The sequence below is a fragment of the Pelobates fuscus genome, chromosome 5 (assembly GCF_036172605.1).
Source record: "Pelobates fuscus isolate aPelFus1 chromosome 5, aPelFus1.pri, whole genome shotgun sequence".
Taxonomy (NCBI): domain Eukaryota; kingdom Metazoa; phylum Chordata; class Amphibia; order Anura; family Pelobatidae; genus Pelobates; species Pelobates fuscus.
This window is the reverse complement of record NC_086321.1, coordinates 261,209,710-261,236,292: the sequence shown is the minus strand read 5'-3', so window position 1 is coordinate 261,236,292 and position 26,583 is coordinate 261,209,710. Positions and strand designations below refer to the sequence as shown.

The 26,583-nt window shown below is 42.4% G+C and overlaps 1 protein-coding gene across 4 annotated transcripts in view; it reads right to left on the bottom strand.

The window, feature by feature from the left end:
* LPAR1 (lysophosphatidic acid receptor 1) overlaps positions 1-26,583 on the bottom strand; it is a 163,577-nt gene that overhangs the window by 8,794 nt on the left and 128,200 nt on the right. For all 4 annotated transcript variants that reach the window (XM_063455258.1, XM_063455256.1, XM_063455259.1 and 1 more), the window contains exon 3: positions 19,102-19,849. In XM_063455258.1, the coding sequence (XP_063311328.1) occupies positions 19,102-19,849 (748 nt within the window). The remainder of the gene's footprint in view (positions 1-19,101; positions 19,850-26,583) is intronic.

Sequence of the window (26,583 nt, the reverse complement as noted above, 5' to 3'; positions counted from 1 at the left end):
CAACGGAGCCCAAAGTGCACCTAATGGAGACAATTTTTAGTTAAAACAGCATATGAATGCATGTTGTCAAGGTTTGTTTTTATTATCAAAGAAGATTCCCGTGTGGACTTTTACAAGAATTGTATTATTTATTTAGAATTTCAAATGCTTTTATAAAAATTATTTTTGTCCTTTACACAAATTATATTATATACACTTTGAAGCTAAGACTGCATCACCCTACTGTGCATGTGAGCAGGGCCGCGATGTGCCACTTGTTCATACACTTAAAAGCCCTTCATTTTGGGGGCGTGGCCTAGCAGCGGAGCGGAATGGCTGCCTAATCTCTGAGCTCCTCCGTACTCGCCCTGCAAATCGCTAGAAAGCTGCCCCAAACGCAAATATGGGGAAACACACTAAGGCTGGGGGTACCCCCAAACCAGCGGCCACCCGCCCACCTGCAATCCAGGCATCGGTCAGGCAATACATGACCACACAGCCGGACCCATCTTCCCAGGCCTCCGCTGAGGCCTTCCTGTACTCGGAGGCCTCATCCATGAGCCCGAACTCCCAGGTCGGCGACGCGAGCGGAGAACCCACAGAACACCCGCCGGCAGACTGGATGGCCCTGCTGAGAGCACTGCCTACCAGAGCTGATCTGACCCAAGCCACATCGGCCCTCCATGCCTCGATCCGGGCCGACCTCCAACTGATGAGAGCGGACATGCAGGGTATGGCGGACCGCATGGCGCGGCTGGAAGAGGAACAAGACAACCTCACTGTGGCCCACACAACCACAGAGTCCACGCTTCTCAGCCACACTGCCCACTTACAAGCCATGGCGCGCCATGTAGAAGACCTCGACAACAGGGGCCGCAGAAACAACCTGCGGATCCGAGGCCTACCTGAAGGCGAAGAACCCTCAACCCGGCTTACCGACACACTTACCTCCTTATTCAACGACCTTCTAGGCCGTCCTACGGACACGCCGATTGACTTTGTCCGTGCACACAGGGCATTAAGACCCAGAGGCCCTGAAGGAGCACCGCCAAGAGATGTTATATGCTGCTTAACTATCTTCTCCCTCAAAGAAGACATACTACAGGCGGCTCGTAATGCGGGATCCATTACCCATGAGGACCACCCGATCCAGATATTTCCTGATCTCTGCCCGGCCACATTGGGCTACCGCAGGGCCCTGAAACCCCTCACTCGAGCCCTGACGGCTCAGAAGGTGAGATACCGATGGACTTTCCCGACCGGCCTAATTGCTCACACCCCTAATGGCCCCATGCCGGTACGCAACCAACAGGACCTGCAAGATCTCACCATTGAGCTCCAGCTACCACCTTTAAACATGCCTTGGCCGGACCCATTGGACTTCTACATAGGCCCACCGAGGCCGGCACGAGACGACCCACGGCCACAAAGAAGAACCAGATCTAGACTGGAGACGGCGCGACCAGTCGGCAACACCCGCTGAGTTCTACGGCTCCTAAGAGACTTTGAGACCCACAGTTTGAGGTACCTGCCTATGAACAATGACCCGCTGGGGAGCTTCCCATAAGGTATCTCGCAAACCACACTTAACTGCCGGACTCCCTCTCTTGTTACACTTTTGGGTGGGGGGCTGAAACGGGGGATTTGATGACTCTGCGGCTCACGCTATGCCCCGACTGCCACTCAGAAGGGGAACATTCTCTTCACCGGCTGCGTTGCCATAGAGGGATTGACATTGCCACACCACCAAACACGAGCCGCAGAGACGGGGAGACTCTGTGCCACCGGCACATTTTGTGACTACTAATAACGGTGATATAGGGTCTTTGTCGGAGGGCCCAACCTCCCCCTCTATTGAAGTGGATGGGTATATACCATGGGGAAGGATAGGCAGGAGGGAAACACAACCACCACACACACGCCTGACGCTAGAGCTCAGGGCCACAACACGACACGCCACCCAACTAGACACGCCATGATGCTCGCACACACGCACGACTCACGAGGCTCGAAGCCTGGTCCACACGACATGCATAATCTTTACGATACCCCACTCACAAGATCACAGATAACCTAGGGGCTAGAGTATTTTTTGGGCGGGGCGGGTAGGGGGTAGCCAGAGGGGCCTTCCACGTGGGAATTTTCCCTTTTTTTTGTTGTCACCGCTGTAGGTGACCCCACGGGGAAACACCTTGTTTCTTTTCTCCTTTTTATCCTTTCCTCTCCCCTCTCTGAACCGGGACCCCGGAGAGAGACCGGGTATATCCGAGAGGCATTCAGTAACCAGTAGGCCACGTTCCCACCTGGTCGGGGTGTCAGGTAGAAAGGCAAGGGGACTCGACCGAACCGCTAGTACGGACGGGACGACTCCACCTCGGCCTACACCCGAGCCATTATTCTGTATAGTGTTGTTTTATTGTTCATTGTTTACTTATTGTTTACATAGTGTTTATTTTTTTTTTTTTTTTTTTTTTGTTGTCTCTGTATCTAATCCTAGGCACTCAAGGTCCGGCTGCGGTGTCCGCGTGGGGACTCGGGAAGGGGCCTCATCAAGGACCACCCGTCCAGGTAACACCCTTTCCCTGTACCTCTGACACGCTCCTCCCCTGAACCCACCCACCACCTGAGCGGTACTGCAAACCGTAGGCCCACCATTTATCTGCCCGCACTACCCCTCCCAGAGTAGTCCACAGGTACTCCATCATGCAGAACCCGAAACCGGTAACCAGAGCAGACATCAACATTATCTCTATTAATGCCAAGGGCCTTAACCAACCTGAGAAACGGTCACAGGCGCTCCGCCACTTTCACAGCCAAAGAGCCCACATAGTATTCATACAGGAGACACATTTCAAGGAAGGTCTGACACCTAGAATGACTGACAAACGGTTCGCCCAATGCTATCTCAGCAACAACCCCTTAGGAAAATCCAAAGGCACGGCCATCCTTCTTCATAAATCCCTACATTTCACACCCACAGCAACCATGAAAGATGACTGGGGAAGGTATATATGTGTTAAGGGAACGATAGCTGACCGTACATACACGCTAGCCAACCTGTATGCTCCCAACACTGCGCAACACCGTTTTATGACTAAATCACTGAAAGCCATCATGGCCTTTACGGAGGGTTGTCTGATCATGGGAGGAGACCTAAATGTGGCCCTACAACCGAGCCTAGACACCTCTACGGGCACCTCGACGATACCCAGACATGTGTTGACCACTATCAACAAAACCCTTAGAGACCAACGCCTGACCGACTGTTGGAGAGCGACACACCCTGATGACAGAGACTTCACCTTCTATTCCAATCCAAACAAGACGTACTCCAGACTTGACTACTTTTTCCTACAACACTACTACCTGACAGATGTTAAGTCTGTGACGATTGGGACAGCGACATGGTCCGACCACGCACCACTCACCATGACGCTAACGTCTCCCCTCTATAAGCCGACGTGCAGCAACTGGCGACTGAACGAAGCCCTACTTAACGACCTAACAGTAGCCACGGAATCCCGAACCGCACTTACTCAATACTTCACTGACAATGTTACCCCAGATGTGACACCCCTCTGTGTGTGGGAGGCCCACAAATGCGTGATACGAGGCTACTTCATAGCTAAAAGCGCAGCCCTGAAAAAAGCAAAGGCTGCCAGACTGGCGACCATAATCACGGAGATACAGGTGGTGGAAGCCAGGCACAAACTTACACGGCTCCAGAGCGATGGTGCCAAGCTACTGACATTACGCAGGGAACTGGCATCCATCATGAATGCCTACCACCAAAGGGCGCACCTGCGCACCAAAGCCTTCTTTCACACACACGCCAACAAATGCGGGACCTTGCTGGCCCGTATGATCGCCAAAAAGAGAGCAGAATCCTACATACCTAAAATTCGTGATAAAGAAGGGCGACTGAAACATCTCCCGGGAGACATGGCGGCGGCTATACGGGAATATTATGCGGAGCTTTATGCCATACACCCCGACAGGGAGCCACCACACCAGGGTGACGCCTTACCAGAGACTAGACAATACCTACGCACACGCATACATAACCGACTTCCCAGGGAAGCTACGAATGCCCTTGACGAACCGATCACGCCTCGCGAGTTAGCCTGGGCCATAAAAGAGTCGAAATTGGGCAAATGCCCGGGCCCTGACGGTCTCCCCACTAGATACTATAAAAAATTTGCTGACGTGTTATCCCCACATCTCTTGACTGCCCTTAACACCTTACGTGACGGAGCCAGCCTACCCACACAGACTCTAGAGGCCAACATCTCCCTAATCCCAAAGGAAGGTAAGAACCCGGAACTCTGTGCGAGCTACAGACCTATCTCCCTACTAAATTGTGACCTTAAATTCTTCACAAAAATACTAGCCCGCAGACTACAAACCTACCTCCCTGGTCTCATACATAGAGACCAGGCAGGGTTCACGCCCCAGAGAGAAGCAAGGGACAACACCATCAGGACACTAGATCTCATCCACAAGGCACAAGACAGTCGGGAGGGCCTCCTCTTGCTCTCCACAGACGCGGAGAAGGCCTTCGACCGCATAGATTGGGGCTACATGCTGGCGGTATTGGAAGAGATAGGTCTGGGCCCGCACATGATGAGCTGGATACGAGCACTATACTCCAAACCCACAGCAAGGGTATGCGTGAACGGACTGTTCACGAACCCGTTCCCCATCCGGAACGGCACAAGACAGGGATGCCCCTTGTCCCCATTGCTGTTTGTACTGGCACTGGAGCCCTTTCTTAACTCTGTCCGGGACAACCAAGCCATAAAAGGGATACAGATAGGGCAGACGAGACACGTAGTGGCTGCCTTTGCAGATGATCTGCTGTTTTATGTCACTCAGCCTGAAACATCAATGCCAGCAATTATGGCAGAGTTCCAGCTCTACGGCCAATTATCGAATTTCAAAGTTAACCTCGCCAAATCTTCGGTTCTGAATGTCTCGATCCCACCCAATAGAGTTGCAGCCCTGAAGCACACGCTCCCATTCCAATGGTCTGACACTACTATAAGATACTTAGGCACCTCCATACCAAGAGACCTGTCACAAATATACACCGCTAATTTTCAACCCCTCCTAACCACAATACGTAGAGACCTGGAGGAATGGACTAAAGTTCGCCTTTCCTGGTTTGGACGCATTGGAGTGTTAAAAATGAACATTCTGCCCAGGCTGCTCTACTTGTTCCAGACACTGCCAATTCACATACCTGAGGCATACTTCTCAACGCTGCGCTCCATGGCACTCAGATTCACATGGCACAACCTACAGGCACGGGTCAAACACGACACTCTCACATTACCAAAACGGAAGGGCGGCCTGGCCCTCCCAGACTTCCAGGTTTATTACAAGGCAACCCATCTCCAGAGGGTGATGGAATGGTCCAAATCGGAGGTCCACAAGTTATGGAAGGAAATAGAGTCAGACCAAATATCCAGACAAATAGGGCTCCTACCGTGGCTAGATCACCACCAGGGCAGACAGCTGGCTAACCCACACCCGCTAATTAGAGCGACCTTAATGGTTTGGCACAAAGTGGGGACACCCTCCTCCCTCACCACGCCCATCTCACCACTCTTACCCCTGACGCATAATGACGCCTTCCCACCTGGACTAGACGCTGGCCCGTTCCAACAACTGTTAGGAAACCCACTACCCAGACTCTGCCACGCTACCACCAATGGCACGATACGGACTCTTGAGTCCCTGCTGCCCGTGGGGAGACCGACGTTCATGCTGCAGTTCAGATACAAACAACTATCCGCTTACCTACTAATAGTCACCAAAGACATCCATGCCCACAGGCCGCTCACAGACTTTGAAAGGCTCTGCCATGACCCAAGCCCACTGGCCAGGGGACTGTCCACACTCTACAGCCTCCTCATGGACGCAAAGAGACTTCCCCCACCGAGCTTCATGAGTAAATGGGAAACCGACCTGGGAATTACACTCTCGCCAGCCCAATGGGAAAAGATCTGTACCCTGTCCCTTCACTGTTCAACATCCAGCGGCATACAAGAAACGGCCTATAAGGTACTGTCTCGCTGGTACCGCACGCCACTGGCCACCCATTCCTACGACCCAACCGCCACCAACAACTGTTGGAGATGTGAGAAAGCCCTAGGCACTCTCTTCCATATCTGGTGGACGTGCCCCCTGATACGACCCTACTGGGCAGCGATCCACGCGATCATCACCAAATTTTCTGATACTCCCCCCCACTTAGACCCAGCAGCCTTTCTCCTGCACCACACCTCCACCCGTAGCTCAGCTTACAAAAAATCCCTAACGATCAGGATCTTAAATACAGCCAAGAGTCTCATTCCCTTATACTGGAAACAAAAGACCCCACCACCTGTGTCGACCTGGTTTAAGCGCATGGAAGAGCTAAGGGCACTAGAGGAACTCACCTCACACGCAGAGGGGAGGGAACAGTCGTATATGACGACCTGGACACACTGGATACTGACCACGACGAAACCCGACTTCCAGACGCTTATCACAGACTGAGTAGACATCAGAGGGGACATGACCCGAGACGATGAGTAGGGGTGACAAGGAAGGACCGACAAAACAGCGCACGACATACATAAAGCTACCACTGACAGAAGTTAACTCGACAATTCTGGCCCTGACAGAGACGAAGGACCACATAAACCTAAAGGGAAGGGAGGACGCTTTCTCAAACGCTGAGGGATCCCCCCCCCCCCATTCTCTCTCCCCCCCCCCCCTCTCCCCCCCCTCCCCCCCCCTTCCCCCCCCCTCCCCCCCCCCTTCCCGGGTGGACTTGCGGGCCGCGCAGCCGGACCAGGATACAGCAGACCACAGGTATGCCATTAAATGCTCAACTACGCATGTTCCGACCTGGAAACCTGCGCGTTTCCCTGCATTACTTTACCGACACCTCAGAATCGCTAACAATGTGCCTTATTACCTGTATCTGCCAGTTGTTGGAAACCTGCGTGTTTCACTGAACCACACTTGAGACGTTTACCTTTATTGTTATTTGCAAATTAATTCTTGAAAATCTGAATAAAATTTAATTCACAAAAAAAAAAAAGCCCTTCATTTTAATTTAAAGGAACACTATAGTCACCTAAACAACTTTAGCTTAAAGGGAAACTCCAGTACCAGGAAAACGAACCCCTTCAGTCACTTACCTGAGGCAGCAGCGATGTCCCTCGCCGCTGTCTCCTCCTCCGCGACGCTCCTCCCTGTTCTTCCATCGGCCGGTGGGCGAGACTGATCCTCAGATCCTGATCCTGAGACTGATCCAAATGTACACGTTGTGAACAAAACAAAACGTAAACAAAACCTGGCATTTGCGCTATATGTCTGTCCAACCGTAATTCACCTCTTTCATATTAAATGCACCCACCCTTATTATATATAATTTTATTCAGGGGAAACAGGGCTTTCATGTAATATCAAATATTTAGCTATGAAACATAATTTAATATGAAACAAATGGGAGAAAACAAGATTTCTTTTTTTTTAGTTCTACATAACATTTTAACTGTGAATGTCAAAATACAGTTTGCTTTTACTGCAATAAAATACACATATTTGTATTCAGCAAAGTCTCACGTGTAAAACAGTACACCCAATGTACAGGTTTTATGGTGTTTTGGGAAGTTACAGGGTCAAATATAGCACGTTACATTTGAAATTGAAATTCGACAGATTGGTTAAGTTGCCTTTGAGACTGTATAGTAGCCCAGGAATTAAATTTACACCCATAATGGCATACCATTTGCAATAGAAACAACCCAAGGTATTGCAAATGGGGTATGTCCAGTCTTTTTATTTTAGTAGTAATTTGGTCACAAACACTTGCCAAAGTTAGCGTTAATATTTGTGTGTGAAAAATTCAAAAAACGCCAATTTTGGCCAGTGTTTGTGACTAAGTGGCTACTAAAAAAGACTGGACATACCCCATTTGCAATACCTTGGATTGTCTACTATTGCAAATGGTATGCCATCATAGGAGTCATTTTCATGCTTGGGCTACCATAGGGTCTCAAAGGCAACGTAACCAATCTGGCGAATTTTAATGTGAAAAAAATAAAACACAAGCCTTATATTTGACACTGTAACTTTTGAAAACACCATAAAACTTGTACATGAGGGGTACTGTTGTACTCGGGAGACTTCGCTGAACAAAAATGTTTGTGTTTCAAAACAGTAAAGCATATCACAGCAATAATATCGTCCGTGTAAAATGCAAAAACCGTCACTTTTACTGGCGATATCATCGTTGTAATACATTTTACAGTTTTGAAACACTAATATTTGTGTTTGGCAAAGTCTCCCGAGTAAAACCGTACCCCCCATGTACAGGTTTTATGGTGTCTTGGAAAGTAATAGGGTTAAATATAGTGCTAACAAATTAAATTCCCTATACTTTCGGCATGGGTTGTCAGGCAGGTCCCGCTAATTGTAATTAATTAAGGTACCTAATTATGTAAAATTATTACATAAATATATATATACATATATATATACACACACACACACACACACACACACACACACACACATACATATACATATACATATACATATACATATACATATACATATATATATATATATCTCCACAACATGACTGACTGTGACCGAGCTGCCCTTGTGCTCAGTATACTCTTACATTCACCAACACAAATATTGCTCTTTGTTTTAAATATGTTTATTAGAGTCGTAATAAAGCGTAGGCAGACATTTTATGGATCGGTGATAACTACACATGGTTGCCTGCGCAGAGGCATATAAGTCAGAATAGGCAAGCAAGAAAATAGATTGGATGTACATTGACTTTGCGACTAGTGGTACATCAAGGGTATTTGACAGGTATATTAACGCATTATTAGTCATAGCTTTTTATAAACATGCTATTAATTAAAGTAAGTATTCATAAACTTTGCGAGATTTTTTTTTGCGCTTTAGAGAAAACCTAAAAATCTACTAAACTGCGGGTAATTAACGAAGAAAATGTGTCAGTACTGTGCCGGGTTGCATTGCGCCTAGCTTAAAAGCCCTTTGTATATCTAGCTGACGTGGAGAGAGCATGTTAGCGTGAGCGCGGCTTAATCACTCGTCCTAGGGTGTCAAACGTTTAACATAAGGGGCATATTCGTTTCTTCGCTATGGCGTATTATTATTTGATATAGCGATCTGGTTATCTAGTATGCGGCAAGAGGCAACTCCACAGCCCATAATACAGCAATCAATTACCGTGTATGTAGATATACGCAGAATCACTCTCAGTGCTTAGACCACGTATTTGATATGATATATTATCTAATGATGACAGGTCTAAAAATTTTATAGCATAAGCAAATTATAGAAGCTTTTTAGTCCTCAAAAACCACTGAACATGGGACAGAAGATTAACGTGCATAAGGCATGATGCTGCAGATTGTATCGCTTCACGTAGTGCTTTTCAGGTAAGTAGTAATGTCTCTCACTGGTTTCAGGGCATTTCTCAATAGCTGTACGATGAGGGCCTCCCCTGGTTCGGTCGCGGTGAGTCTCCCGTGCTGCCAGGGCTCCATCTGTCCCCCCGGTCGGTCAAAACCCAGCACCTGAGTCCTCCGCAGCGCTGTGGGCACTCGGGGGTTGAAGCAGATCACTCGACTCCCCACACCTAGAGTCCGTGGGCCACTCACTCCCTGCACCTCCCCAGCGCAACCTCAGACCCAGTAAACCTTGTGTCCCGGTGTCTCTCCTGTGCCGACCACATACTTAGGGCCGGTGCGTGCCGCTCCTGTGCCGACCACATACTTAGGGCCGGTGCGTCTGCCGGAAGGGCCGCGCTGTCCCGCCCCACTGGGCTCGCGGCAGCAGGGACATGACTCTCTGGGGACCCCGCAGACCCAGAAGCTGGGGCACTCACTTTTCCTGCCAGCCGGAGTCCGACGCAGGGGGTCCATCGGGCCCCCCACAACACCAGGTTCTGCTCGGGCCTACCAGGTCGGCACCCCATGGTGAGCAGTCTTCATATGGCCCCTTGCTCTGACCTTGCAAAGACGTCTCGGTCCCTGTCGTGGTGCCCCCTCATATGTGGGCTTCCTTTCCCCAGTTTCATTGTTCTTGTCAGCTGGCTGGCCTGCGAGTACTCGCCCATTGCCAGTCTAGGCGGTCTGCACAGAGCCCGTGCGGGGGCTCCCGCTGCGGCCCGTGTCGCCACCATGAGGGCGGGATAACCCCCGCCGGCCATGAGGGGGGGGAGCAGGGTCGGGCCGAGGGCCCCCCACGCCTGATGTGCTCTGCTCGTGGTGGGGTGATGATGCACCTTTCCGCTGTGCCATGCTGCTGGCAACGGACGCCTATGTTCAGGAGCTGCGTGTAGGGCGGGCTCGGCTCTCACCACCTGCTCTCAAGCAGTAAGGTACGTGCGGGTAGCTGGCGTGTACCGGAGCCTCTCCTTCGTCGGAAAATCAGCTTTTCAGCTTGATGGGAGCGGGGCTGGTCAGCTACATGACCACAGCAGCAGTATATTGTCAGTAATATATTTTTGTATTCCTGACACTACAGTGTTCCTTTAATAACAGAATATTCCGATTAGAGGCACATTTACGGTTTGATTTTCTGGATGATGGCATCCATGAGGCTATATATTTTAGAGCTTATGAACACAGTTACAAGGAATACTATATTAGCACCTGAGTGGAACTGGAAATAACCAAAGCAGGAAGAGATCCTTTCCTGTGCTGAGCCAACATTTCCAGAGTAATAAGGGAGCTGTCACCACCTCATGCATCTGAAATAGATACATGATAATCAATACAGTTCAGGGGTCTCTGCACAGAACATGATGTAATCCATCTTTTAACAAATAATAAAATGCTTAGTGAATGGCCTATATCGCTCAAGCTTTGGAATAATTTTCATCTTACTTTGCAAGATAGAAAGAAAAACAGAACCAATACTTGCCGACTCCTGATAATTTTTACCAACGTGGATTATTTTAATTATAAAGCCTCCACATACATTCCAGCAATGCAAAAAAACTACAACCAGAATAAATGGCAAGCAATGTAGGCATCAAGGTATCATTACAGAAAAGTGTAACCAAAAAAAAAAAAAATTAAAAAAAAAAAAAAAAAAAAAAAAAAAAAGGATACTTTGAAGGATATATTGCCAAAAGTTCAATTCATACAAAAAAACTAAATACAGACCATGTACACATACAGACACTAATATTATATATATTTATACAGCGCCATCATATTCCCCAGTGCTTTACAATAATACATGAAGGATATAAAGTGTTTTTTGTTTTGTGTGATGAGGAGGGTGATGTTTAAACAAGCTAACAATCTAAAGGGAATGAGCAAAGGAACACAAGAGGATGAAAAACATGTCAGAGAGAGAGAAAGATGGAGTTATGCTGCCTGTGTTCGTTAAAGGAACACTATAGTCACCTAAATTACTTTAGCTAAATAAAGCAGTTTTAGTGTATAGATCATTCCCCTGCAATTTCACTGCTCAATTCACTGTCATTTAGGAGTTAAATCACTTTGTTTCTGTTTATGCAGCCCTAGCCACACCTACCCTGGCTATGATTGACAGAGCCTGCATGAAAAAAAAACAACTGGTTTCACTTTCAAACAGATGTAATTTACCTTAAATAATTGTATCTCAATCTCTAAATTGAACTTTAATCACATACAGGAGGCTCTTGCAGGGTCTAGCAAGCTATTAACATAGCAGGGGATAAGAAAATCTTAATTAAACAGAACGTGCAATAAAGAAAGCCTAAATAGGGCTCTCTTTACAGGAAGTGTTTATGGAAGGCTGTGCAAGTCACATTCAGGGAGGTTTGACTAGGGTTCATAAACAAAGGGATTAAACTCCTAAATGGCAGAGGATTGAGCAGTGAGGCTGCAGGGGCATGTTCTATACACCAAAACTGCTTCATTAAGCTAAAGTTGTTGAGGTGACTATGGTGTCCCTTTAGCCCCTTAAGGACCAAACTTCTGGAATAAAAGGGAATCATGACATGTCACACATGTCATGTGTCCTTATGAAAGCAGTGCATATGTGGGGGAAATAGAGTGTTTTGGCGGAGAAAGAGTTGAGTGGACTGTGTGGACATAGGTCATGTGTGTGGGATGGAAAGACATTACCCAGGAACCTGGTTATGTATCCAAAAGAGGTGCATTTTTAGTAATTCTATAAGTACTGGAAGCTAGGAGAAAATCTATTAGGATGGGGTAGAACATTCCACAGAAAATGTGCAGCCCCTGAGACGTTCTGTAGATGACAATTGGCAGACATGGATCACAAAAGAAGGTCATTGGCTTAGCGAAGGGGAAAAGAAGGGAAGGCTTTTGGCTTTAGTTTGTTAATCTAGAACTGCTCTGTTTGCGTCGCAAGCTTTCTGACCAGTTTATTCTCAACATAAAAATGGTTAACCCTTTCTTCTCTGAGCGGATCATTATTACAATGCATTCCTGAATGTCAGGACGTGACTGTCAGCTATTGATCCTGGATCTTGAACCTACCTTAGTGGTTTTAGATTGCATTATTCCTTAATGACCTTGGACATTGCCATTTGATAGTGAATATGCAGTATTATTATCTGAATTTGTCTAGTTATATGGGATATATATGCTCATTCTACCTCTTAAATGTTAATAAGCAAATCTGCAAATGAGTTTCCCTATGGCACATTCTAATAACTTGATTAATTAATGTTGACAGTTTACTTTCAATACCATGGACCACCTATGATATAATTACAGAACATAATAAAGCATTAGTTTTAAACTGCAAATGATGTTTAAGTCGTGTTTAAAGGGTTACTCCAAGCATGACAACCATGTCATGGATTTAAAGTGGTTATGGTGCCTGGAGTTTGTATGTGTTTTGCTATGAAATGCTACACATACAGAGTTTAACCCCTGCCAGATGTATAACTCCAACTCTGGCTGTGCTACTGGGATTTCATTAGCCAGCTCAGAGAAAGAGTTCCTGGCTACCTGAATTCTGTGCGAATTTCCATGTACAGAATTGCATTCATTTGCTGAGAGCAATCATTTGATGCCAATGAATGGCAACTGGTTAGGCTTCCGGTTTCTGTAAGAGGAGAGTCTCTAAGTCTGGCAGGGAACCAGGTAAGAGGGCAAACTGTTACTAAATGGTTTGCTCTATAACTATGGAGCGGCTGTAGTGGTTATAATTCTTGCAGTAAAGGAGTGAAAATGAATAAAATCACATGTAAATGCAATTGTCGTGGACTTACAAAATTGAAGCACATTTTGATTATATTTTATTAAATAAACTTTATACATTAAAGAGCTACAAAGAGGTTACAAGTGACATTTACAGCAATCTCAAAACCGCTGAATCTGAGTCACTAAACCTGTGGTTTAAGAACAGATATTATATAATAGATCTATTTTTATAAGAAGATACAAAGATCACAAGAATAAATATATGTAAACTACGCAACAGGATACAGTATAGAATGGTACACATAATATTACATTAAATGATTTACTTTTTAAAGCAGTGTTAAACATAATGAAAAACATAATAGCACATATACTATATGCTTGTCTGAAACTGGAAGTTTATTATTATCTAGAAACTAATAGTGACAATATTTCTAGTTTCAAAAGGAGAAGTCTCCAAGAGAGGCAGATAGCATTCTTTCTGTAGATTAGGCTGGTATCTAGACCAAGCATGGGATAGATATACAATACAACATTTTCTCCAGAAGCATTATTTTTTATAAACATTAAAGGGTTACATCAAGGATTTGATACCCTAGCAAATCACTAAAGTGATCATGCTGGGGGTGAATAATCACTGAACCCACAGCACACTGCAGTGACTGCAGGTGATGAGCGTCAATTATCAATGTATGCATTGCAGCACTTAGAGTATGTGAATTCAGATCACTTCCTCACAGCACTTGTGAATTGGAATCCGCACTAGAGTAAAGCAGCCCGAAGTCCCTTCCCCTGACCTTTACCTGGCCAGCCCAATCCTCATTGGACCCCAGGGAAGCCTCCACCACTGCTAGATATACACAGAGCTGGAGAAGAATCCCTCTCCTCATGCAAATGATACCAGTAGTCCACACACAAGCTATCCCCACAAACACAACCCCACTGACAATCCACATCCACAAACACAACCCCGCAATCAGTCCCACACATACACACCGCAACTAGAGCTTATTAAAGGGACACTATAGGCATCCAGACTACTTGGTCGGGGTGCAATGTAAAACATAACCGTTTTAGAGAAACAGCAATGTTTACATTGTAGTGTTAAGACTGCCTCTTGTGGCTGGCAATCTGCTGTTTCACAGAGTTTACCTCCGCCAAACGACACTGGTCGCCCACACGCTTTTCATGAGGACATTCAGTGTCTTCAAAATCCCCAACAGGACGGTGACTTTGACCTTAAGGGAGGTGGAGTGGGGGGGGGGGGGGCGCACAGTGAATGCTCTTAGAAGTCAACTGTAAACACCATATGACTTAAATGTCTTTTGAAATGATTTAATATATTTTCATTTGTTTTTTTTTAAGTTTATCCAAAAATACAAAATTATTTAGAAAGCTTATCCAACTATATTAAGCCGAGACCTTGGTGAATAAACTCAATTATGTACGTATGATCTACAAAGTCTAGAAACTTGAACTGTGTGCAATTATTATTACGGTTCCTTTAAGAGGCCAGAATAGGTTTATGGAAAATGAGTGCCATTAACTTCTTATCACAGGTGGATAAGAGAGATTGATGGTTCCACAAACACCATAATAACCATAATCTAGAAAGCACATTAAATGCATTCTCCCTGTTTAATTGGTTGTAAATTACAATATACATAGCAAGTGGCTTTTTACTGGGACACACGTACACACACTCACATCTTTACTCTAGACAGATTTACTATATACGGCTATCTCACCAAATGGATAGGGGAACACTAGATTCTCCTCTGAGTGCAGCTTATAAAAGGCTCTATAGAAGACTAAGTCAATAGAATTCAGAAGAACACGTTGGCTCCCTGGACACTAATGTTTGCCAGGCTTAAAACACTTTCCTTATGTTGCTGTATTTCCCCCATATGTTTCACCTATGTCTGCACCTTTACTCTGACAGTTGTTTAACTCATAATTTATCAAGACATTGTTCAGTGTTCTGTATTAAAACTTCAAAAGCACACATTTATTTTCAGTCAAAAAAAAAACAAAAAACGACTATATAATTGGTTTCGCAACAGATATGAGAGAAACAAAATAATATGGAGAAAACCAAATTAGAATATAAGAATTTAGAAATATTAAAGCAACTCTGTTACCAAGCCAATGTATGCTTGCAGCAACCTAATGCCAGCAATTTTCTTGGAAAATCAATCCTCCTGGGCTCTCTGCACTGAAAGGTTAAATAGGGAATGAGCCACAGGGAGGGGTGCAAAACCGGGTAGTTTACCTGGACTCCCGAATATATATATGTATGCACGCACGCAACTAGGAAGGCTGCACTCATTAAGCAGGCATTGGGTTGTTAGGCTAGGAGCTGCCAAAATGGGGTACATTGGTGTTGTGGCAGGCTAATGCAATGTATGCTCATACACCAAGCCTCCCAACTCAGGGCCGCATCAGGGGGTGACAAGCATGACGGTTGTCATAGGCTCGGCACCTCTAGGGGGCTTGGCAGCCCGGGCCCCACGTGTAGCGGCGGAACTGCCGCCAGTACACCTGCATCGGGGTCCGCACGTTGATAGGGCCCATCGGGTGACCCAAGTCTGTATCTATACATCTGTATGTATGTCTGTAAGTATGACAGCGTGTCTGTCTGTGTGTGTGTATGTATGTCAGTATGTGTATGTATACGTATGCCTGTCTGTGTATGTATGTATGTATGTATGTATGTATGTCAGTCAGTCAGTCTGTATATCTGTCTGTCAGTATGTGTCTCTGTGACTGTATATGTCTATATGTGTGTGTGTGTGTCAATGTGTGTGTGTATCTGTGTCCTTTTTGTACCAGTGCGTGTGTTTGTGTCTGTGTATTCCTGTGGGTGGAGTTTGGAGGTGAGATTTGGGGGCAGGCTTAGAGGGCCCAGACCTTGAGGAGTACCAATTTCCAGGTCCTGTTCCACCATCCCAACTTTTGGAAAATACCTGGGAACTGTTCTCAACAAGCATAGCACAAGCGCATAATTAGATGCACTTGAGCTATGTGCAGGACACTGTAGACTGTAGAGATCAATAGTGCTTCCTGCAGGGTCTGCCTTCAGCCTGTAGGATTCACAGGCAGCCTGGTGTGCGAGTAATTCAGGTGGGCCTGCCTACTTTGGATGGAGCCAGTGAAGCAATTGTGTCAATGACCAGTTCCCATTATGCCCCTCCTACCTATTATGTTTTGTAGGCTTTTATGTCTGTGTTTAGTAAATAAGTGAGTGTAGATTTTGTATGATAATTCATTAATATAAATATGTATACATACACACACATCTTTGTAGAGCTCATTTGCATACACCTACCCAGAATCCCTTGCAGTAGTGAGAGCACTGGGAAAGTGTTAAAGGGAGATTTCTGTCAGAAAAGCAAGTGTTATGGCATGACTGGTGTGTGTGTGTTTGTGTTTAGCAATGTAATAAGATAGACAGACAGACAGCGCGATCACTGGACTTGAAATTTCATATTTGTGATTACACCATAACATAAGATATATCTATATCTCTCTCTATATACATCTATCTTCATCTACACAAACAAATGCTTGAATAACCACCAAAGACTGCATTAAAATAACTGTGTAAAATCAGTAACAAAGTTTGTGACAGCAGGATACAGGGATAGGAAACCACAATGAGACTATTCCAGGAAATCCAGGAGACCTGGCAGGTAGACTACTTACTGATGCCTACTCAAAGAACATCAGTGTGAAAGGTAAATGTGTGTTTAAGAACAGAAATGTCATTGATCAGTCACACAAGTATACATGCTGCATTCTAAATTCACAGACATGCATTTCGACTGTGTAAATATACAGACCATTTACTTTACCGCAGAGAACAAGCAAGTTTGGCAGAGGGTGAGAGGGAAGCCACTAATTTGGGAAAAACAAAAATCAGCATAATGTGATCTCAAAACTATGCAAACTTCCCTTAAAAACAGTTTCATTTTAACAGAATATACAATACATTAAAATTGTATTGATAACATAAATCAGGGTGTTGACTGCTAAACTAAGCTCTAACATAGAAATGTTTCTATAAATATATTGTCTTTTACTTTGTTAGGAATTACTTTGTACTGTTTATTGAATATAAGGATGGATCATCAGTTTGAGGATTGTAATTTTCCCCATGCTTTTATTGAAATATACTGCAGTTTGTATGCACTTTTCTACAAACCAGTTGATGTCACTCCCTTTGGTGCGTAATCCCTATGTGCTCTGATGTTATATTATTATGTTATATTAATATCTGTATTGCAGCAGTTTACCATATATAGGACATTACCTGCCCTGGGTTGCAACAGTTTTACAGGAGTGATATGGATCACCTTAAAGAAACACTCCATGCACCATAGCCACTACAGTACTGGCGTTTCTGAGTTCTTAGCTGGGATCTTCCAGAAGCCGCTCCCCACCTCTACTACCTCAGCTAAAGAGCCCAAAGCTGCTCTTTAGGAGATTCCGTTAGCTCTCCTGAGCTAAGCCTGCAGAGTTTTTGATTCTCTGGCTGAGGTTTTGGAAGAAGAGCCCAGCGAACCTCAGATAAGAAGTCAACCTTTTAAAAATGGTGTGGCAACTTACAACAGGAAGCCACCAGCAAACTAAACTAATAATAAAAATAATAATAATGATAATGAAATGAAACGCTGAGGTATAATCTAAAATATTTTCATAATCGGAGCCTCCTGGAGCAGCACAGTGAGAACATCATTTGTAGCAATCTGCAGAGAAAACTAAAATGTACATTAAGACAGTCCTAATTAATTTTGTACATATAATACTCCACCAAACCACATCTTTACACTGAACAAGGATATCTCCGTCTTGGAACTGTTCAAGAGATGACGCAATGTACCTCATCCCTGTTTCTCCAGCAGTGAGTTAGGTCATCTTATTCATGAGTTAAACAATCCAGCTAGTGTATAATGCTCTGTTGGAGCCAGCTTAACAAAGACTGACATTTGAATGTGCACATTCTTTTCCCCTCCTAAGAGACACCAATTCACTGTTTTGTTCTCAGTTTGAAACATGGCATATTTTATATAAAGACAGGATGGATGCCAATGGAAAGCGTCTACGGATTTTCATTTAAAATAGTTCAACTGGTTTCAAAGTATTCAAAAGAATACATTTTCACTTTGTTTTGTTGAAATGTCATCCAAAGTCATTTTAACTATCATATTCTTGATTTAATCATACGAATAGGCAGTTCACATGTAGATATATATTTTTATAAACAGTTTTACTAGACTCAAAAGAATATATTTTTCAATATATATATTATAACATAGGAAAAGGGACTCATACTCATAACTTTAAAGGACCACTCTCGTTACCATAAAAACTTCATTGATTTGTAGTCATTGCACTTGAGGAAACCATCTTACCATAATGGGTTAAGCCGTTAAACTGCTTAACACTAAATTATGGAAAGTGATGCCCAATCGGTCTGACCATCAAATTCCTTTCTTGTGCTGAGGTTTCAATCACAAAGCCACGGTGCCACAGAAAGGCTGAGAGCATCACTAGCTCCCCAATAAAAAAAACAGAGTGAAAAAAGTGCATACTCAGGTCTGAAGCATTATGAAAGAAAGAAGAGGGGCAGAGTGATCAGGAACTGCTTTCCAGAGTTTGGGGGTTAAACGGTTTCTTAAGCTGGGACCCCCTCATATCATACCAACATTATTGCAATTACATCATAGCAACCTCCTCACATTACAGCAACATCACTGCAATGGTGCCCATAGTGTCCATTTAAGGCATTAGAGAATGTTTGTTGGCAAACACATCAAAAGGCTTATGTAAATATTAACACACCCATATTTAAATTTAAGTAAACTAACAATGTATAAAAACTACCTTACAATATAGAAAAACTTACCGAGAACAATGACAACCGTTTTCAGCAGACTCATCATGGTGTCACGATTCCTCCTAGGACCGGAACTGTGCCTAGACATTCTCATAGTCCTCTTCCGGACATATACAAAGATATGAGCATAAAGAACTACCATCACCACAAATGTAACCAGGTTGAATATAGCCCAGAAAACCAAGTAGGAGTCACTATAGAGTGGAGCCATGTTTGAGCAGTGTTCAAGGTCACAGATGCAGTTCCATCCAACGCTTGGTATTGCACCCATTACAATGGCCATAGTCCAGATGACCACAATCACCACCACTACTCTTCTGTTGCTCATTCTTGTGTGTAGCTGCATTCTAAATACTGTAATATGCCTTTCAATGGCAATGGCCAGCAAATTGGCAACCGACGCAGTCAAGCTTGTGTCAATTAGACCCTGGCGGAGCAACCATGTGCTCACAGTCAAACGTCTTGTGTTGGGTCCTGTGTTGAACATTAAGTAAAAATAAGCTAGTCCAGCAAAAAAGTCTGCAGCGGCCAAGTTGGCCATTAAGTAATAAATAGGAAAGTGGAAGCGACGGTTGACATAGATAGCCACCATAACCAATAGGTTGGCTAACATAATGAATATGCACACTGTGATTCCAAGTCCCATTACCAGTTTGCTGACTGTGTTCCATTCTGTGGCCAGATATTTTCCACTTCGGTTGTAGAAGAAGGCAATGGTTTCATTGTAGTAGCATTGATCCTCAACCACAGCAGACGTCTACAAAATAAAAAAATAAAAAATTGGTTTCAGAAATGGAAAATCATTCAGCACCAATACACAACAATTAAAAAAAAAATAAAAAAAAAATGGAACCCAATGACTCAAGTTACGTGGCTCTAAACATGCAAATTACTCCTACTAATTATTGAGTTCTCTCTCATTACTTCAAAGGAAATACATTAAACAGACTTAGTTAACCTTGAGAAAAGTTATTACATTAGAACCTAGGCCCAAAAGTCTCGATTGAGGGAGAAAAATACACCCAAGCTCCTCCACTGACATATCTTGCAATTAGAACATTGATGGGGTTTGCCAATCGTGTTTATATACATGGTTATTTACTAAAGTGAGAATTGGCAGGAATTGAAAGTGAATTTGTTAATTTAAAGCCAAAGCAGCCATGTTGGAAGCAAGTTGGAGATTTTTTTTTCGCACTTCAGGTACTTTGGCCTTCTCAACAATTCTCAGCTTAGTAAATAGGTCTGATTTTAAAGATAGAAAGCAAGATCTGGACATCACAAGAGTTGGGATAGTTAATATTCTTTATATACTGTAATCCCAATAGTGCTATGAAACTCCTGCCTATATCAGAATATTTAAGATAAAAAGTAAAAAAGTAAAAAAAAAGTAAATATGTACAATTGATACAGGATATAAGAAGAACAATAAGGAATTGTGTGACAGCATGATAATATTCAGTTACTCAGCACACAAATTTTAGTTATAACTAGGGTGGATAAAAATTAAGGCAACTAGCCACCAGTACAAAACTGCAAATATCTTTGGATATGCAGAGTTTCAAGCAGAAATACTGCACATACAGATAAATTCCTTCCTCCATCACCACAAAAGCAGAAGTGGTCACGGACTAACCTTTTTATTCCATTGTTACTCTGTAAGTATATGTACACATAATAATCATCTTGCCTTAAAGAACGACTATAGTGTCAGAATACAAACATATATTACTGACAATATAGTGTTAAAATAGTTATTTAGGTTTCAGGCCCCCTCTGAATAGAAATAAGTTTAAATTCACCTTTTTTTCCCAGGCTGTGCCAGTCTAGCCGCGGCTGGCCCTGTCTCGCTTCACCTACATGGCTTAGATCAAACATGATGATCTCAGCCAATTGCATAGGAAAGCACTGGGAGGCTATTGCACATGCACAGCAAAACATTGCACCAATCAGTATCTCATCATAGAAATGCATTGAACCAATGCACCTCTATGGGGAACACACATAACTCCATTCAGAGCGTGCAAACACTGAACACCAGTGCTGCACAATGTGCAACATTGACCCAGGAAGCAACTGTAGTGGCTGTCACCACTACAGGTGTTCCTATGCAGCAATGTAAACACTGTAATTTCTATAAAAAGGCAGTGGTTACATTGAAAAGCCTGCAGGGACAGGCTATAGACACCAGAACCACTACATTAAGTTTACTTTAAGCACAATCACTACTAGAGTGATTTTAAGTGGTCACGGTGCTCTAAGACTGTATGTGCAGCTTGAAATAGCTGAAATAGCTGAAAAGAGACTTGCGTCCATCAAGTTCAGCCTTCCTCACATTTGTTTTTTGCTGTTGATACAAAAGAAGGCAACAAAAAAAAAACAAGCAGTTTGAAGCACTTCCAATTTTGCAATAAGCTAGGGAAAAAAAATCCTTCTTGACCTCAGAATGGCAGTCAGATTTATCCTTGGATCAAGCAGTTATTACCCTACATTGAAAGATTATATCCTTGAATATTCTGTTTTTGCAAGTATGCATCTAGTAGCTGTTCGAACATCTGTATGGACTCTGATAAAACCACTTCTTCAGGCAGAGAATTCCACATCCTGATTGTTCTTACAGTAAAAAAACCTTTCCTTTGCCTTAGACGAAATCTTCTTTCTTCCAGTCTAAACGCATGACCTCGTGTCCCATGTAAAGTCAGGTTTGTGAGTAGATTTCCACACAATGGTTTGTATTGACCTCAAATATATTTGTATAATGTTATCATATCCCCTCTCAGGAGACGTTTTTCTAAACTAAATAGGTTTAAATTTGTTAACCTTTCTTTATAGCTGATTTGTTCCATTCCTTTTATTAATTTTGTAGCCCGCCTCTGCACTTTTTCTAGTGCCATAATATCCTTCTTTAGAACAGGTGCCCAAAATTGCACAGCATATTCAATATGTGGTCTTACCAGTTATTTATAAAGAGGCAAAATGATATTCTCATCCCGAGAAGTAACCAAACCATTGAAATTTAAAAAAAGTTTATTTTTTCCGTTTGGGTTTTACCACTTCAGTTATAGGGATACTATAGGGATCAAAACAACTTTAGTTTAACCCCTTAAGGACCAAACGTCTGGAATAAAAGGGAATCGTGACATGTCACACGTCATGTGCCCTTAAGGGGTTAATGAAGCCCTTTTAGTGTATAGATTATGCTCCTGCCATCTCCATTTAGGAGTTACACCTCTACTGGCTGTGACACACAGCCTGCATGAAAAATAAGGTTTGTTTTCATCACATGTTAACTTGCTTTAGATGTATTTATATCCTGCTCTGTAAATTGGACTTTAATCACATACAGGAGGCTCCTGCAGAGTCTAGCAGTTTACTAACAGAGCTGGAGATAAGAAATTCAAAATTAAACAGAATGTGCTATAAAGGAAGCTTAAGCTCTATTTAAAGGATGTGCAATTCACGTGCAGGGAGGTGTTACTTGGACTGCATAAACAAAGTGATTTACATTACATTTAAACTCCTAATTGGCAGAGATTTGAGCAGTTAGACTACAGGTGTAGGTTTCATACATCCAAACTGCATCATTAAGCTAAAGTGGTTTTGGTGCCTACAGTGTCCCTTTAATAAATATTGATGTTTAAGCACAAACAAGAATATGTTTATTTTTGTTTTGCTAAATCAGTGTAAGTCGTTCTCGAATTAGTGACTAGGCTATTAATTTGGAGATAGTTCACCTTGCTAAAATGTCATCATTATCTATGAATTTCCAATGATATACAACAAAATCAGTTCGGATATAACTGTTAAACTAATCTGGAAAGTTACAACAATCAGGAAGAATGTGTATTTTTGTTTAGAAATCATGATTTCAGTTGAGTCTTATTGATAAGTGATTTAAATTAAATTTACCCTGTCTAACAGTAATTAAAAGACTCAAGAAATTGATCCAGTAATAGTCACGCTCAATCTACTCTTCCAATAGAACATGAGGAATTGCTTGTAGAATTCCATATACGTGAATGAAATGAACTAATGGTGCAGAAATTAGACAGGAACTAGTGTTTCAGGAGACAATCAATAGCAGAGTTGTTCCCAGACATCCTGCAAACGCATGTACTTATTCCACATTTTATGTGGCATTACCTATATTTTTCTTTAGATTTAATCTGCTGCATACAGGAATGAGTACAAAAAAAAAAAAACACATCTTTAAGAATAATATGAATACTTTTTCCCCACATATTTACAGCCACCAGAAACTGTAATTTACAAAGGCAAATATTGTTCAAAGAAATAATGAATGGCTTCAGGGAGCATAGCTATAGCATACTAATATTAATAAAGAAACACTGATTGGTCTAATTAAAATGGTGGGATTTATATCTATATTCCTGATTATATAGACTCAAATCCATACCTCTCAGGTGTCCTTATTTAATAGGGACAGTCCCAAAATCCATCTTTCCCCTTTTCTATCCTAATGTCCCTCTTTTCTAGGAGCTCCATATGTCTGAATGTGTAACAGAGCTCCACAGCAATATTACTCACAGTAATGTGTCTTTAAACTACAATACATTTGTTTAAGAAGCAGTCTGTGTAAATAAGATAGGGTTCTTGTTAATTTAAATTTTAGTTGAATAAATTGTTATTAGCAAGTAACCTAAAGTTTCTGACCACACCCTTACTAACACCCCTAAAATTAAAGTGTCCCTTTTTTCCCCAGTTGAAACTTTAGAAGTTCCTCAAACCTATTAAATAAATATACATATATTCAGTTGGTGTCTCAATTTTGAGTTGTTTGCAAATGGACAGATGTCAATTGATCATACTCTACAACTTCCTGTACTGGTATTCTGGGTACTTGGCACTAGAAAATGTACAACGATGACCGCCAGGAAGGTAGGCTCTCAGTTGACTGCCCTCAAATAATAATGCTGTGTCCGTCATTTTGGGGCAGGACGTGGCCCACATCCATTTTTTTTCTAGCTAATACCTTTTAGTGATGGTAAAATTTGAAAATCAATGTATAAATTATTTATAACCCTATTATGATAAACATGTGGTAATAATAAAAAATGGTTTCTTGTAAAAGAAGATAAATTACATGATTTTTTATGACAGGAAAACGTGTGGAGATGTTATTCAATATTGTTTTACAGTGGCTTTTACAGTGGTTTTTAGGGTTTGGCCTGTGAAGCTGGATACTATTTTTGCATTACGTAGGTCTCCTATTCGTGTAATTCTATTGAACATAAATATATATGACATCAGTCACCATTGTTATTACAGTACAGAGATACTACCGTATATTATTTTCCCTTTACTACACCATTTAAAATGTTATTATAAGCCAATTGTCCTTTCATTGTAGTACTGCATGTGCATCAGTGTTTTAATATGCTATATGCACTTGTATTGCCTTTTGTGCTGAGGGAGACGTTATTCACACACCAAGTACAATGACCTTTAAAACCCATTATTGTGGTTGCGGTGCAAGGAGTCTTTGGGTGTAGTCTCTCTCCTTTCTAATATACTGGCTAAACAGTCTGACAAACACTATGGCTATCTCTGCACTCACAACCGCAGTACTATGTGTAAGTTTCATTTCCACATCTGTAATACATGTATAAATGTGGATGGCAAAGAAAGGAAGCAAGTGTTGGACACCCCTCATGGCATCCACCTATCATTGCGGTTTGCCATTTTTACCAGTAATGAGTGACAGTCTATTTACATGCATTGATTTAATAAATGGCAACTATTTCAGAAAATGTATAAATTGTTTCTGAAAGATAATCTTCTGCAAATAAAGTGTGTGGTGACTCATCATATTATACACAGCGATTTAACAAAATTGTGCAACAAGACTGAATAATTAAACTTTCAACCCTGTCAGCTGTTGCTCTTTAGTATAGTAGCAATTTCAGATAAAACAGATTATAAACCAAATGTTTACACCATAAGTCTTATCCCAATTAATAACACATAGCAGAAATACAGCACGATATTTGGTTTTCCTTTTTAAGGATAATATGTAAATATAGCATGTCATTTATTGTACTAATAAGAATGCTCACCTTGTCATGCTAAAATAGGATTTATTTTACAGTGACACTTTAGTCACCAGAACAACTACAGCTTATTGTATTCATTCTGGTGAGTATAATCTGTCCCTTCAGGCTTTTTGCTGTAAACACTGTCTTTTCAGAGAAAATTAAATGTTTACATTACAGCCTAGGGATACCTTCACCGGCCACTTCTCAGATTGCTACTAGAGGTGCTTTCTTGGGCAGTGCTGTACAGTGTGCAGCACTGACATTCAGTGTCTCCACCCTCAGCATGGAGACACTGAACTTTCCTCATAGAGATGCATTGATTCAATGCATCTCTATGAGGAGATGCTAATTGACCAGGGCTGTGTTTGGCTTGTGCTGGCTCTGCCCCTGATCTGCCTATAGGAAAGCATTGTGATTGGCTGAGATCACTACTTCTGATTATGTCAGCCAAGGAGGCAGATCAGGGGCAGAGCCAGCAGCATACTGGAATAAATGTAAGATGTTACTATATTTAGCGGGCACGGGGAGAAAGGGGGATAGATGGTGTTATAAACTCTATAGGGTCAGGAATACATGTTTGTGTACCTGACTCTATAGTGTTCATTTAAGAATAAAAAAATATTTATACAATATTTACTAAACTTCAACGACCAGCAAACTGAATTCCAAATGGCACAATTGAGGCTAGAATTGCAGATCTGGACAGATTCTACTTCATCTTTAGACACAGATGTATATTTTTTGGTTCAATTTTGCCATTTAAAATTAAATCCACTACCGTTCAGAGTTTAGTGAACAAGCTAGCATATGTATTTTCCTTTAGATTTAATCACACAGCAGCTCATCTCTCAATGAGCTGAATGAGTCTGACATGGATTGGTATGGGCATAAAAAGGCCTAGCAGTAATGGGTGAATCGATGCAGGAAGATAAAATTCAGTTTTCCTTATTGTCAAAAATAAAACTTTGTGCACAGCGCTCACTAATAGCAAAATAGTAGCAAATTACATAGCATAATTTAGATTTAAAAATAAAAAAAATCATCCAAAATCATCCTGGCACCATAAACACTAAAAATAAGCTGTAGTGGTAATGGTGCCTGCAGTGTTCCTTTAAGGCACTTTAAAAAAAAAAAAAAGATAAATTTCAACAAGTAGTAAATATGGAAAATGTGTGTTTGTTTTACACTAATTTAGGCAAAAAGGGCATGTGATATAATTAGTAGGGGGAGCTAAAAAAGACCTTTAATTGAAGACTAGCAAGAAGAAAATAACACACTGTAGATTTAGATGTTACAATATTATGCTAAGGAAGGTGAGGCCACAAGAGACAGAAATACTAACAGAAGCAGCTATTACAGATTCCACAAACCAAAAAATAGAATTGACCTTTTTCTACATTAAAGGAATACTTTAGTGTTAGGAATACAAAGATGTATT